Source organism: Phascolarctos cinereus, unplaced genomic scaffold (genome assembly GCF_003287225.1).
Source record: "Phascolarctos cinereus isolate Bilbo 61053 unplaced genomic scaffold, phaCin_HiC Scaffold_4;HRSCAF=312, whole genome shotgun sequence".
Taxonomy (NCBI): Eukaryota; Metazoa; Chordata; class Mammalia; order Diprotodontia; family Phascolarctidae; genus Phascolarctos; species Phascolarctos cinereus.
Genome location: NW_027555847.1, coordinates 134,101,184 through 134,116,195, shown reverse-complemented (window position 1 = coordinate 134,116,195; position 15,012 = coordinate 134,101,184). Strand labels below are relative to the sequence as shown.

Below are 15,012 nucleotides of genomic sequence, written 5' to 3'. Positions count from 1 at the left end.
CCCCACTTTTGATCTTTGTAGTGGGAGGGCCCAGGGCTTTGCCTACCCTCCCTTCTACTTCCAGGCCTGCTAAAGGGGCCCTGGCCCTCACTGGCTGGAGTCAGCGTCTTGGAAGAGCAATACCTCCAGCAGAAATTCATGTTGCAATTCAAATCCTCTTCCTACTCTACTAGCCTTAGAGAAACAGATTTGTCCAGGATCTTTGTCTTTTTTGAGGTTGGGGAGAGAAGAAGGCAACAGAGAAGAGAAGGGTACTAAGTCATTTTAAATTGAAGATTTAAATATACTAAATCAGTCATAAAACAGTCTGCTATACTCCTGGAAGGGGTTGAGATGCTATCTTTGTATATACTGATATTGTGACCTTAGTATAGAAACATTTGAAAGATGGACTCCTGAATATTAACCACTATAGAAAGCCCATAGATTGCAGGAGGAAGAGGTGCTCGGCTGCAAGTGGAAGAGCAAGATTACAGTCTCTGCTCCGCTACCAACTCACTGTGTGTCGTTGGGCCAGTTACTTCTCGTCTCTGGGCCTCAATTTCCTCATCTCTAAAATGGAGAGGATTATACCAAGATGGCCTTGGCAGCCCTTCTCCTGCTAATGTTGTTGAGTCCTAGGACTCTGTTCTTTCTTTGACAGTTTCCCCTACCCGAAAGTATAGCTGGGAGGTCATCAAAAATTGGAGGAGTCCAGAATGGGGATAGGGGGTTTGGTTCTTTCTGGAAACAAGAAATAGTTTGTTCTTTTCTTACAGCTAGTGTTGAATTTACCTGTTTTGCCTGGATAGTAACCAGAGGTAGGAACAAGTTTTCCTTGGGTTTCTGTCTCTTTTTTTCTTCCCCCCACTAGGAAGTGTTCTGGGTCTGCAGTCAAAAGGGCCTGCGCTTGTATGATCTTGAACAAGTCCCTTTCCCGGAGCTCCAGTTTCCTCAGACCCCTCTCTAAATGTGTCCTGTGCACACTATTACATTTTTGAGCCCCCTGCTATTTAACTATTTATTAGGTGCTGAGAGTTTAGGTTTGGCTCCCCAGACTCTCATCAAGGAGATAAGGCATCTGGCAGAGCAAACAATGCCATGCTATGGATGATAAGAACCGGAATGATAAGTACAGACAAATGTTGTAAAAGTTTGAAAGATAAGAGATCCCTGGCTTGAGATGGGTTAGGAAAGGCTTTGCAGGCCCTTGCAAGATAGTTGGAATTCTGGGTAAATGATAAGTAAAATCAAGAACCACCAAAATCTGGTCACTGGACACATTCACAATATTCTGGTGAAACTATACAGATATCCCGTGTATCTGGTAGCAAAATCGGGCTTTAAAATTTGACTTGGTGTGAGGAAACCTGGATTTTCGTTCCAGCCCTGGAATTACTGATATGTGACCTGGGTGGAGACACAGAACATGGGAAATTATGAAGTAGTAAATAGAGCATTAGACCTAGGTTCTAGTCTTGGTTCTATTATTAAGTGTGTGACCTTGGCTTGGTCTCCTGACCTTTCCTGGGCCTGTTTCCCCACTTGTAAAACATGAGCATTGGACTAGTCTGATTTCCTTTTCCCTACCCTCCCTGTCAAGCTCTAAGAGTATATTGTGATCTTCGTGCCTTATTTTCCGTCTGTAAAATGATGCTTGCCAAGATTGACACCTTGACCTATCAACAAAGGTAAAACATGGATTTGGGGGCTTTCTAGGCAGGGTGGGGAGGAAATGAAACTAACCCAAATAGACCTTGGAAGATCAGGTGGGACAGAGTTGGTCTGTGAAGCTTCTTGAGTCCTGAGCCGATGAACTTCCTGAATCCTAGAGCCTCACACCTTGATCCAGCCCCAGTGCCCTCTCATCTCAAGGCAGTGCTGTACAGATGGGACTAGAGTATGAGCTTACAGCCCAGTGCTTTTCACTGTCCCACACAAACTTGTGTGTGTTTTTCTGCATGGTGGGGGTAGATAACACATGGGAGTAGGCACTGACCAATGAACTATACGCCTTCCTTGAAAAGAGAAATTCCCTTTCTCCTGGCTCCCATCCTTATCCCCTGGTAGGAGCCTTGATTTCCTAATTGATCTGCCAAGACAGAGTTAGTCTGAGGTTAGTGGTGCTTCCATTCCCAAAGCCCAGACTCAGATTACAACTGCCCCTTCCCACCTCCTTCCTCTCTCTCTCTCTCTCTCTCTCTCTCTCTCTCTCTCTCTCTCTCTCTCTCTCTCTCTCTCTCTCTCTCTCTCTCTCTCTCTCTCTCTCTTTCTCTCTCTCTGTGTCTTCAGGCCGGTGTGGGCCTCTTCCCTTCCCCCTAGGACTCCTCTCCTAACCACACTTGTCTCCCCCTCTCCCAGTCAGTCTGCTCAACAGTTCCCCAGATGGTGGCTGCACCTCCCTCTCCCCGCCCCACCCCCATTCTCCTTTCACTGCCCTGGCCAGCCCCTGGGAGCCACTGAGGGCTGTTTGGGAACAAGCCTGAGGAGGCTGGGGAGGGGCCGGGAACCACATGTATGACTGATTCATTCAGAAGCAGGAGATGCCCTGGGTTCTGTCCTGCCTTCTTAGCCCTGTCTCAAGAACACTGGCTCACAGCCTCTCCCCAATGGATCTTAACGCGCTAAAACATTCCACCCCGGGAAGACCCAGCATCTAATGCGGTCACTGGCGTCAGGTAGATCCAGGGAACAGGGAGGAGATTGTGAGGCCGGTGAATTTAGGCAAAGATAAGTCCAGTTACTAGAGGAGAGGTATAAACAGCCACTGGGAAAAGACTGTCTGGAGCACAGGGAAAGAGAGAAACCACAGGAAGAGCGAGCTATTCAGGACAAGGAAGCAAGCCAAGGGCCCCCAGAGTGTGGATGCCTGCAGGGAGAGTGGAACCAAGGTGCTGGGGTCTGGTGCTGAGGGAAGGCCCAGGCTACGATCCTCATGCCGGCCCTGCTGCTCATCCTGACCCTGTTTTCAGGGCTAGCTAATGGAGCCAGCCTCCAGCCTGAACCAATGAGCCACCTAGGTGTGTGCCCCAACCAGCTCAACCCCAACCTCTGGGTGGATGCCCAGAGCACCTGTGAGAGGGAATGCCATGTGGATCAGGTGAGAACTGGGGGGCTGAGGTGGGGGAGATTATTTTAAGAGCATTTGGGGTCCTTCCCACACTACTTGGCATATGCTTTAAACAAGAGTTTCTCCTAAGGTTGGTGTTCTTAAATTGCTAAAGAGGAGTCACTTTCTTCTTTCTTGCCCCAGTTTACCTGTCTCTACAACGGACAGCATAGTCCATCCAGATCAATGCCAAATAATTATAGCACTTTCTAGCCAGAACCCTAAGCAATGATCTTTATTCAAGATTCCACATCCATCTGTCCCAAACAGTCCCCTACCACCCAAGAAAAAGGCCATCCAAAGGTAATTTAAAAAAACCCAACAACTCCAAAGTCTTTGAACATTCCAGAATCAAGGAACCAGGGAAGTACAGAGCAGATTATTTTTTTGAAGATGTCACTTACAATCTTTTCTTCCCATTGCATCCCTAGATAGATTTTTGTATGGCATCTGTCTCTGACTAGGGTTCTAACCTGGCACCCATGAAATTGTTTAGTTGATTGTTTGATAACTTTTTCAATATACTTGGTTCCCTTTGTAATCCTATGTATCTTATTTTATGCATTCCAAGAAGGGGTCCATTGGCTTCATCGGACTGCCGAAGTCCCAGACTCAAAAAAGATTAAGAACCCCCTGGTCTAGTCCATTCGGCAGCAGTGCCAAATAAATAAAGGATGTTCTTCTACTTTCCCAGGAGGAGACCCTTCTGCCCCACCTTCAGTCCTCCTTTAGTATGGTGTCTTTGTATTTCCCAACCCTGAAAAGTTTGGAAGTTCTTCCCAGTGTCTGACTCGACTCTTTCCTGCTGCTGTTTCAGCCATTCCCTTTTGTCACAGACCCAGAGTGTACAGGGGCAGATTCCTTTCTGCTATCTTTACACTATTCCTTCTTCATCTGCTGGAGCATTGTAGTTGTGTCCCTACTGCATCTCAGCCTTCTCTAAGCTAAAGCAACTCAGCTTCTAGAGCCACGAGTCATATTCCCCACCCCTTCTGATGGGGGGGGGATCTGGACCCCTAAAAGGAAAGCCCTTGAACTTTCCCACAAATTTTGGGAGGGAGGGTCCCAAGATTTGTGGGAAAGTTCAAGGGCCTTTCCTTTTAGGGGTCCAAATCCCCCCCCATCACTTCCACCATTAGCCTCTGTGAGCAGTATACCAAACTGGACACAGATCCCTGTGATAAGGGCCTTTTACCAACCCCGAAGCCAGGACAGCCTTAATTGCCTTGTGGTCCCGTGTCCTAGATCCTAATTTATACACCATGCCAGAACTAAGGGAGAGCAAAGTTCACCCAAAAACATAGAACATAACATGGGGAGGAGGAGTAGTGGAAGGCAATGAGAGGTTTAAAAATATATATATATGACTTTTATAAATACACATTTTTAATGCCAAAAAAATTCTGCTCTGTATGCCACATAGTGATTTATTTTGTGGTGAGTCAAGTTGGCTGTGTTAAAAATGAAGGCTCAAAGATGGAGGTGGAGAAAAGACGAAGAAGTGGGGATAGGCCTACAGTGATCAAACCTTGCCTAGGGTTTCTCAAGTGGCCATGTGGCCAGGAAAGGGGGAGGGGTTGTATTACTTATGTACTTTGTCTTAAAGGTCATGCTAAGCCACAGACCATTTTCCTAAAGCCACAATTTACGGCTATACAGTCTTGTCTTTCCTTATTCTCTTCAAATTTGCCCAGGCTTCCTAATTTTCCTAATAACATTTTTATCCTACTTTCTAAGTCACAAGACATCACTCCATTAACTTGGTATTACTAACTAACAAACTTCCTGTGTTCAAGTCCTTTTGGAAAACAGCAACCAGCTCCCAGCCTAGGGGCATGTAGTCTGTGGACCCAGTAGGTAATATTACCACCTTACATTAGCAAACTTTCACATTCAAAGTGCTTTCCCATCTCATTGCTCCTCCAGCTATCCCATGAGGTGGGTACAGTTGGGATTATTATACTTCTTTTTACAGAAAAGGAAACTGAGGCTGAAGAGGAATGAAGTGATTTTTCCATAGTTCTATAGCTAATTAGTGGTGGAGCCAAGGTTTAAAATTGAAATAGTTTGCACTGAATGAGCCCCAAATTAGTCCCAGCAGGAGTCAAGCACTATTCACTGAACTTGGCTAAACTACTTCCTCTCTCCCGGTCTCAATTTCCTCTTCTATAAGATGAGGAGGCGGGGCTACGTGGTCTGTAGGATCACTCTTGCTCTGATGTTCTATGATTCTGTCCCCAACAACCCAACAAGGAAACAGACACAGGGAAAGACAGTAATTCTCCCAAGAGCACAGCACACTTCCACAAAAGACCACAATATCTTCTGCAGACATATAGGGCATGTTTACTGAGGGTGCCAAAGAGAAAAGGGATGTCTAGGGCACTTCTCCTACAATAGATTGGGCCAGAATTGGGCCTGGGTTTTTGAATCACAAGACACAGAGCAAAGGGGTGGTAGAGGGGAAGTGGGAGGGTGAGGAAAGGAGGCCTGAGGCTTTCACCTGGCGCTAACCCTGTCCTCTCCCCTCCTTCCCAGGACTGTAATGGTTTTGAAAAGTGCTGCACCAATGTGTGTGGGCTACAGAGCTGTGTGGCAGCTCGCTTTGCCGACGGTAGCTCGGCAGCTCCAGCACGAGCTGCCTCCTGCGAAAGCTTTGTCTGCCCCCAGCAGGGCTCTGACTGTGATATCTGGGATGGCCAGCCCGTGTGCAAGTGCCGGGACCGCTGTGAGAAGGAGCCCAATTTCACCTGTGCGTCAGATGGCCTCACTTACTACAATCGCTGCTACATGGATGCTGAGGCTTGCCTTCGGGGCCTCCGTCTCAGTGTGGTCCCCTGCAAGTATGTCTTCAGCTGGCCCCACACCAGCCCTGGGCCTCCTGAGACCACCGCACCCCCCACGCCCGGGGCAGCCCCTGACATGCCCATCCCGCCAGCCCTCTACAGTAACCCCTTCCACCAGTCAGTCTATGCCGGGGGCACAGCCAGCTTCCACTGTGATGTTAGTGGCCGCCCATCACCTGACATCACCTGGGAGAAGCAGAGCGATCAGCGGGAGAACTTCATCATGAGGCCTGACCAGATGTATGGCAACGTGGTGGTCACCAACATTGGCCAGCTGGTGGTCTATAACGCACGGCCTGAGGATGCTGGGCTCTATACCTGCACTGCCCGCAATGCAGCTGGCCTCCTCCGAGCCGACTTCCCTCTTTCTGTCATCCAGCGGGAGCCCCCGGGAGGGGAGCTGCCCGTCCCCAGTCCACCACCCCCTGCTCCAATGGAGTGTCTGAAGGAACCGGACCGTCAAGCCTGCCAGGGCACTGGCAGCCAAGTACGATGGCACTTTGACGCCAAAAAGGGTGGGTGTACCACCTTCCAAGACAATGGCTGTGATGTGGGCAATGGCAACCGATTTGAGACCTATGAGGCGTGCCAACAGGCCTGTGCTCGGGGCCCTGGCGATGCCTGTGTCCTGCCTGCTGTGCAAGGCCCTTGCCGAAGCTGGGAGGCTCGCTGGGCCTATAGCCCACTACTTAAACAGTGCCATTCATTTGTGTATGGGGGCTGTGACGGCAATGCCAACAACTTTGAAAGCCGGGAGAGCTGCGAGGATGCGTGCCCTTTCCCCCGGACACTGCCCTGCAAGGCCTGCAGGCTCAAAAGCAAGATGGCCCTGAGTCTGTGCCGCAGTGACTTTGCCATCGTGGGGCGACTGACAGAGGTGATTGAGGAGCCCGATGCTGGCATTGCCCGATTTGCCCTGGAGGGCGTGCTCAAGGATGATAAGATGGGCCTCAAGTTCTTTGACACGAAGTATCTGGAGGTGACGCTGACTGGCATAGACTGGGATTGCCCCTGTCCCAACATGACGGCTGGAGATGGGCCGCTGGTCATCATGGGGGAGGTGCACGACGGAGTGGCCGTGCTCCACCCCAGCAGCTACGTCAGGGCTGCCAGTGATAAGCGGGTAAAGAAAATCTTAGAGTTGATTGAGAAGAAGGCCTGTGAGCTGCTCAACCGTTTTCAGGACTGAACCTGGGTGTACATGTGGGCACAGGCGGGATACATCTCTGAAGGGGTGAGTTCTGCCAGTCCCTAGACCCTCCTAGAGCCCCACTCAGCCTGTGCTCTCCAGAGTAGGTGAATAAAAGGTGTTTCTCCTTCAAGTCTTTGTTACCTGTCTGCCCTTTCCTGAGGACAGGGACCCAAAATGGATCAAGGTCCCAGACACTCTGCTCAGTGGCCCTGCCTGACCCTCCATTGCTTCCCTTAGCTGCTGTCTTGTGTACCACCCTTCTTCCCACAGCTGTATAAACACTGCCTCCTCTCCCAAACATCACTAATTCCCAGACTCAGATTCTCAGTTATTTGGGGCTTTGCCCTTCTTGGTCAATCCAACAGCCACGTTGTCCCCTAGGTTGCTCAGTGGGGGGAAGAAGCCACAGCAGGCCAGAGAGATAGCCACAGCCCTCTCCCATCACATGCACATCAGGAAGCTGGTCCTTCCAATCCCCCAGCCAGCTCTGAGGTTCACCTATGGTCATAGCCCATGCAGCCCTGGTCTGAGCTATCATTGGAGCTGTGGTCAGAGTTCACCAGGGCCAGATGGGAACGGAAAGTGTCAGAGCTTGCTAGAAAGGAAACCTCTCTAGTCCGTGGTCTGACACAGCAGAACCTTCATCTGGGCAACCCCAGGCCCGACCTCTCACTGGGGAAAGGCCAATGTCTACTCCTGGCAGTCAGCCAGGGGCATGTTCTTCTCCCCCTCATTGGGGCTCAAAGGTTAAGGAAGGGAAACCATTCCATCAGCTGTGGTTGCTGAGAGACAAGGCAAACAGGGCCCCTACAGAGGCCTCTTTGCCTGGGGTACTGGCCAGAAAGATGGGAGGGGTTTGAACTGGGGGCCCAGAGGTAGCTGTTGCTTCAGAGAGAGCAGGGATAGGGAAGGAAAGTCAGAGGGACAGAGCCCTTCCTGCAGACTCTAGAGAGCTCCGGGCCTCTGAGAGGAAAAGTTTGCAGGGAAGGAGGGGAAGCAGACCTCATTCACTACCTCCATACATCTGAGGGAAGGGCAGCCCTATTCCCCCTAAGGAGTCCAATGCCTTCCCTCAACTAGGTTATATGGGGGCGACCTGACCTTTCTGCAGCAGCAGCTAATTCACCCATCACTAGTGATGGGAACCCAGGTTCTAAGCTCCACCTTTCCTGGCCTCTAGAGCTTTGGGAGGTGGGCCCCTTTTATTCATCAGCTTCCTTTTCCCTGATCCCAAGTCCAGCAAGACACAAGCAGCCACTTCTCACCATGGCCACCAGGGGGGAGCTAAGACTCCACAGAGGGCGCACCGCTGAGTCTTAGGTCCCTTGGTCCTCATTCTCTGGAACAAGGGCACCATGTCCTCCCACCCAAGAAGAAGGATGTGACCAGCCCAAATCACAGAATCATAGAATGTTGGAGCTGAGATCCTTTATTCCAACCCACTCAAGTTATGAACAGAAAAACTGAGGCCCACAAAATGTCACGAGGTAGGTCAATGACAGAGACAGAACCCACCAAAAAAATGTAGATTTCATTCAAGGTGGCAAGGAGATACAATGAACAGCCTTGCCCCCCCCCAGGCTCAAACTCATGCCTTTCTCCACTGGTGGAGGAAGACGAGAATGTCTTAGAAAGCATGCAGGGGGGTGAGGGAGAAGAAGGCTTTAGGCATGAGAATGATGCCAGCCAAGAGCCAGTTGACACCAGGAGCTGGGTGCAAGCTGCCAATGCTTGACATTCAGCCCCAGTTTTGCTCCTGCATGGCAGGACCCTGGAGAATCATCCCTAAACATGCCACACCTCTGAAAAGCTAGGACGTGCTCAGAAACGCTCCCCCATTGGCAGGGGAAAAGCCTATTAACTAGTTAAGCATCAGTCTCAGCCCAGGTATAAACATGAATTTTGCAGCTGCCAGGAGTGACCTGACACCTGGTCTTTCTGAAGCCCTGGAACTGTGTGGCAGGCACAGTGGTAAAAGCCGGAATCCTCCCAAATCTTGTGAGGGGTGATAGCTGGCAGTCAGCAAGTCACTGTTTTCGGAAAATCAGGCATTTGTTGTTGGCTGGCATGTCAATCTGGAAAGAGAAGGATGGGTAATAAAGAGAATGGGGATTCCCCTGGCCAGCTCACTACCTGCCCATCCTGTCCCATGATGACCCTGGCAGGTGACATGTAGCTGCTGTTACCTCTAGGCAATGTAAACTCAGATGCATCTGTTGCTGGTTTCCAGGGAAACCCACACCAGAAGGGGAAGTGGGGAAACAGAAGGCGCAGTTCTACGCATCACCAGCCCTGGTCAGTGCCCACTGACTCCACAGCCCAAATTGGTACTCATGCTAGGTCCTACCATTTTCTCCAGGTACAGGCCACTGGCTTGAGCAAGCTGCTGCAAAAGGGATACGTCCCGGAGCCCCCAGGCTGGGTTCCTGCAAACCATCGTACAGAGGAAGGGAGTTTCTCTTGCAAGTGAGCCTCCAACCCAACCCAGGAAGCAAAGACCTTGGTGGTCCACCCACCACCACAGCACCCACAGGGGTCCCCAGTACCTGCGTCTGAGGCTGATGTCAAAGTCCACATTGCTCTGTGGGGTGATCGTCCCATTGATGGCATAAGCCTGTCAAGGACATTGAGACCCCCCCCCCACGACCCCATGGGTAACAGTCAGTAGAATCCTGTCATCCTTCGGTAGGATCAGGCAATGGGAAGTTGAGGAAGAGCTCTAGATCCCCTCTTTCCCCAAAGTAATCGGAACCTTCACAAAATCTGAGTCATGAGACCTCAAAGCCCATCTAGTCCAGCCCACACCTGGAAAAAATTCCCTTTGCAACACCCCCAACAAGTCATCCAGCTTCTGCATGAAGGCCTCCCAATGTAGGTAGCTTCCAACATTTCCAGGTAGCTCTAGCTGCTTTCTGTTCTTCAAGCGTGTCCAACTCTTTGTGACTCCATTTGGGGTTTTCTTAGCAAAGATACTGGAGTGGTTTGCCGTTTCCTTCTCTAGCTCATTTTACAGATGAGGAAATTGAGGCAAACTTGCCCAGGATCACATAGCTAGTAAATGTCTGAGGCCAGATTTGAACTCAAGAAAATTCATTTTTCTGACTCCAGGCCCAGCACTCCATCCACTGCACCACCTAGCCACCCTCAGATGGTTTTTTTTCCCCCCCTTTCTCTAAGCCTAAATAAGTTTCTCTGCAACCTATGATTCCTTATTCTGCCATCCAGGGCTAAGCAAAAAAGTCCAATCTTTCATCCATGGAAAAGCCCTTTAAATACTTGAAAATGGTTATCACTTCTTCTCCTTCCCCAAAAGTACCTTCTTCTCCAGGCTAAACATCCCCTAGTTCCTTCAACTAATCTTCATATGGCATGTGATATCCAGTCCTTTCATCACCCTGGTAGGCTCCACTTTCCACCCCCCAGATTTTACTTATACTTCATTGGTCCATAAGGAATACCCCATGAGGGAACTCCTACCAGTGCAGGTTGGCACTTGATCTGCAACTTTCAGTCTCAAAGAGTTGTCCCTGGCACTGAGAGATTGTGACCCAAACAGGATCACTCTGGCAGTATGGCAGAGGCAGGATTTGAGGCCTCGTCTCTACCTACGACACCACACTGCCTCTCTCTTTAGATATATGTCCATATTCTCCTTAAAATGTGATCCCAGAACTGAACATAGTTTTCCAGATGTGTTCTGACCAGCACTGAGTAATGCAAAACCATTGCCATCTTTCTGAACATTCTACCTTTCAATGTAGCCTAGGAGAATGATTCTTGTGGCTACTAAGTTGTGAGGACAATTCAAACCAAACCTGTAGTCTACAACATATACCTGATCCGTTGTGCCTCCCTACCCTCTATGTCTAAAATTGATCTTTTGACTTGTGTAGGACTTTACATTTATTCCTTTTATTAAGCTTCAACTTACTCAGTTCAGAGCATCATTCTCACTTGTTGAAATTTTTTTTTTACCAGTGCTGTCATCTACCATGTTAGCCCCACCCCGCTCATCTTCATGTCATGGGCAAATTTTACAACCAGCACAGGGCCAAAGACAGGACACTAGAGATCTCCTTCCAAGTGGCCACTGACACCCTTGGCCTGCCCCCTAACCCACTTTCCCCCTAAGTTCCTGTAGAAGAAGCACATGGAATGGGTAATCAAAAAGAAGATGGGGCAGCAAGGTGAGGGAGTCATTCCCACCAAGACAGAACTCAAGGCTTGAGCAGCACTTACCCCATAGGTGATCAGCAAACCATTAGGTTTCAGCAGCTGTCCGGCCCCTTTGAATAATCCCTAAGGAAGACAAGAGGGCTCTAAAACAGAGAAATGTTGAGGAACCCCCCCCCCAAACTGGGCATCTCCCACAGCCCCATTCAACAAAGAAGTCTCCCATGCTGAGCAGAAACTAGGATCCTACTGCTCACTGCCAGTGAGTCAGTCCCTTCCTCACTCTGTGCCTCAGTTTCCCCAGCTAAACAATGAAGCAATTGGATGCGCTGGTAGTAAAGGTCCTTTCTAATTCTTAACACGTTAGCTTCTCTGTCCTAAGAACTCTTCCAGCTCTGGCATTCTCTGTTCTAAGGTTCCCCCACAGCTTTGATAGTCTGTGCATCCTCTAAGCAGAAGTCACTGTCCACTCAAGACCCCACTCACCTCCGTGCAGCTCATGGGGCTGATGTGAATCATATTAATACAGAGTACCAGGTCCAAAGACCTAGCCTGGATCCCTCCCCATTTTTCCCAGCTGCAGGAAGCATCCAGGAATAGGGGTGGCCTCACGTTCTGAAGCTGCCAGTTCCTGATGAAAGCCGAAATGCTGGGGAGTAAGAGAAAACCCTGAGGTTGGGGAAGGGGAGGCTGGGAATCTGGGCCTCCAAACACTGCCCTTCCTATCCTGGATGACAGGGATCTGACAACCCCACAGGGTTAATGATGCAAAAAATAACATTGGGACTGAGGGGGTCAAGAGACCTGGGTTCTAATTCAGTCACTGCTACTAAGTACTAATTTACTGTGCAACCTTGGGCAAGCTGTTTCCTCTCTGGCCTTCTCTTTCAACACTTGTAAAATGAAGAGGTTAAACTAGATCTAAGGCTTCTTCTAGTTTTACGGTCTTCTGAATGTGTGAGATAAGCCAAATTATGACCCAGTGACTTATCTTTGGTTTAGCGACATTACTGGCACTACTACAGCCTAAATTGACTGAGGGGGCAAATGGGCTTTGGAGTCTTCCTTGCAAGAGTTTTCTCCACCCTAGAAATGGCTCACTGGCCAGTCACTGCCACTGAAGGATGAGCATTGTCTCTCCTTTTAGGAGGGAATGTCTGTAGTGGTCTGGAAAGGGCACTGGAATTGGTTTCAGAAGCTAGCTGGAATCCTGGCCCTACTGCTTACTACGGTTCCTGATCTGGGACAAACCTTGAGTTTTCTTATCTCTTAAATGAGGAGGTTGGACCAGATGATCTGGACGGCCCCTTCCAGCTTTCAACTCTGGAATCCTGCTCTGTTTTCCCCATCTCCGCTCTTCTCCCACCAAGGATGACTTCCCTAGGGCCAGCAGTCCTGAACACTAGCAGAACTAGACTTATCTAACCACTCCGGCCATTGTCCACTCCCCTTTCCCCAAAGATTACAGGAAAAGTTCCTTCCCCTTCCCTCAGGGATGGGTGTTGGCTTCGGGGATGGAGAGGGGAATAAGCTGAAACAGAGTGTTGGGAAGAGATATCAGACTCCGGAATTCCCTCGGTCCCACCCAGCCGCTAAGGGCTCATCCCTGACCCTCTCCTCTCCGAAGGGAGGTGTCCTGAATCATCAGTTTGAGACAGATTTGGAAAAAAGTTCCCCTGGGAAAAAAATAAAATTATCCCCTTTTTGCTACCCCACCCAGTATATACTGCTTGCTACGTCTGCAGAAAAAGGAATCTGGGCTGGGTTTTAGGGAACATTTAATATATCAAGTGCAGACTGGACCTGTTTGGAGAGGGGTGGGGAGGAGGGAAAGTGGAAGAGGGTGCAAAGGTGACAGAAGAGGCCTCCGCCCTCCTGAAGAATAGAAAAGAACATTGTGTCCAGGATGGACAAAGGGATGGGCCACAAGACAGATCCCTCTCCGATCCAGCTAAGAAGCCAAAGTGAATGGGGGCACTATGGGAGACCCTACCTCATCCATCTCCCAAGCTCCCCTCTTACCTGTTGAGGCTCTGCTGGTCCACCTCCGTGGGCTGCCACACCGCCTTGGGAAAAGCCTGCGAGAAATGGGCCACATGCTGACCTGAACCTGACGCTATCTCCAGGACCTGGAAATTGGCCTGGACGGGATCTATGAACTGCTGCAGGACCCGGAGAAGGGGGTCCTTGTTACGCTCAGCCGCTGCAGCCACAAGCATCCTCTTGAGTGACTGATTCCCCAGCTGCTTCCTAGAGCTGATCTCTTAGCCCGAAAGGCCTCCTGCCCTGACCTCGCTCTAATTCTCCCCTTTAATCTCTTCCTGATCTCCCCCCGCTTTGCCCCGATCTCTCCCTGGTCCCCTCCTTCACTCCTGATGCTCTGATCTCTTATCCCTGATTCTACTTCTCCTGACCTTTGATGCTCCCCATGACCTGATTGCTCTCCTGTAATCGCCAAACCAACGAAACCCAGGACGAGGACTGGGGGACTGATTGACCGTGGTTCCCTGGATCCCTAAATTTCCTATCTCCGCAGGGTGCAGGTCTGTCAGTTCCTGACCCGGCGAGTTGCGAAGTAGGCTGGGATTTGTAGTCCTGCGGTCTGTCCACGCCCCGCCCCCCCTCTGCCAGGGGCAGAGAGTCACATGGGCCACCGGCTTGGGCCACGTAGCCAAGGCATTTCTGAGAAAGACTACAGTTCCCAGAAGACTATGGGCATCGCTAGCCACCAGTTAAAGGACCCACACCCACAACACTCCCGCACGACCCCACGCTCGTGCTCTCAACGCCTTACCGACTGAGGAAATTGAGATCACAGCGCACTGGACGGAGGTTGCGGTATATCCATGCTTCCCCAGCCTGAAGTATTTTTGACCACGTCTTTGCGTACAGAGGGAGTGTACTCAACGTGGACCTCACTCTAAAAGGATAATTTTAAGTAAATGAAATTAGAACAAACTTTCCGTACTACTCTTATTGGAAAGAACAGTTTTTAAAGAAAAATAAATAATTTAACGAGGGAAAAGGAAGTGCGCCGCCCGGGAATCGAACCCGGGTCGCAAGAATGGGAATCTTGCATGATACCACTACACCAGCGGCGCTGTCGCCTGTGACCTTGCCTCGAAACCTGAAGAGGTTACAGGGAGGGATTTCTGTGTCAACGCGCCTGCGTGCTCTGAGCAACCTTTAGCAACTTTAGCAACTTTAGCAACTTGTCCTGGATGAGTAAGACCGGAATGACGTGGGTGAGTGTAGGAGCATTTGGAATGGGGCGAAGGGGGAGGGAAGAGCCGGGGGAGGGACTGGAGCTAGGTGGGGGAAGCGGGGTGCCTGCACGGGCTCATTATACAAATAAGACTGTGAGCTCTTGGAGGGCAGGGACTTGGTCTTTCCAACTATTCCTTAATGCTCAGATTTGGGACTGATAAAATCCCCCAAAACTTTAAGATGTCAAGATGTGTGGATAGTTTTGATTATATTGAATTTAAAAAGGCTTTGCATAAACAAACCCGATACAACCAAGATTAGAAGGCAAATATAGAAAGCTGACAAACATTTTTTACAGTCAGTGTTTCTGATAAAAGCCTCATTTCTAAAATAAATAGAGACCTGAGTCAGATTTTAAGAATACAAGTCGCTAGGGCAGTCCAGTGGTGCAGTGAATAGAGCACCGGCCTTGGAGTCAGGAGGACCCGGGTTCGAATCCAGTCTTA

The 15,012-nt window shown here is 49.8% G+C and overlaps 2 protein-coding genes and 1 non-coding gene across 3 annotated transcripts; 1 reads left to right on the top strand and 2 right to left on the bottom strand.

The window, feature by feature from the left end:
- The first annotated feature begins 2,529 nt into the window (after positions 1-2,529).
- WFIKKN1 (WAP, follistatin/kazal, immunoglobulin, kunitz and netrin domain containing 1) lies at positions 2,530-7,256 on the top strand. The gene is made up of 2 exons (XM_021006809.2): positions 2,530-3,079; positions 5,627-7,256. Exons 1-2 carry the CDS (start codon positions 2,915-2,917, stop codon positions 7,121-7,123), a joined length of 1,662 nt encoding a protein of 553 aa, XP_020862468.1. The 5' UTR covers positions 2,530-2,914; the 3' UTR covers positions 7,124-7,256.
- A 1,283-nt stretch (positions 7,257-8,539) lies between these two features.
- On the bottom strand, positions 8,540-13,805 carry METTL26 (methyltransferase like 26). Its single transcript, XM_021006860.2, has 6 exons — positions 13,322-13,805; positions 11,786-11,948; positions 11,366-11,425; positions 9,673-9,740; positions 9,474-9,552; positions 8,540-9,201 (listed from the first exon to the last, which is right to left on the bottom strand). The coding sequence occupies exons 1-6, from the start codon at positions 13,516-13,518 to the stop codon at positions 9,154-9,156; spliced, it is 615 nt and encodes a 204-aa protein (XP_020862519.1). The 5' UTR covers positions 13,519-13,805; the 3' UTR covers positions 8,540-9,153.
- Positions 13,806-14,329: 524 nt separating this feature from the next.
- TRNAG-CCC (transfer RNA glycine (anticodon CCC)) lies at positions 14,330-14,400 on the bottom strand. Its single transcript has one exon. It is a non-coding gene; the product is annotated as a tRNA-Gly (tRNA).
- Between the last annotated feature and the right edge of the window lie 612 nt (positions 14,401-15,012).

Excerpts from the sequence above, each read along its gene's own strand:
- METTL26 (XM_021006860.2), bottom strand. The coding sequence starts at position 13,518 with ATGCTTGTGGCTGCAGCGGCTGAGCGTAACAAGGACCCCCTTCTCCGG. Across the intron at positions 11,426-11,785 it reads GCCCCATGAGCTGCACGGAG|GGATTATTCAAAGGGGCCGG; the intron begins GTGAGTGGGGTC and ends TGTCTTCCTTAG. Across the intron at positions 9,741-11,365 it reads GTTTGCTGATCACCTATGGG|GCTTATGCCATCAATGGGAC; the intron begins GTAAGTGCTGCT and ends TGTCCTTGACAG.
- WFIKKN1 (XM_021006809.2), top strand. The coding sequence starts at position 2,915 with ATGCCGGCCCTGCTGCTCATCCTGACCCTGTTTTCAGGGCTAGCTAAT. Across the intron at positions 3,080-5,626 it reads GGGAATGCCATGTGGATCAG|GACTGTAATGGTTTTGAAAA; the intron begins GTGAGAACTGGG and ends CCTCCTTCCCAG.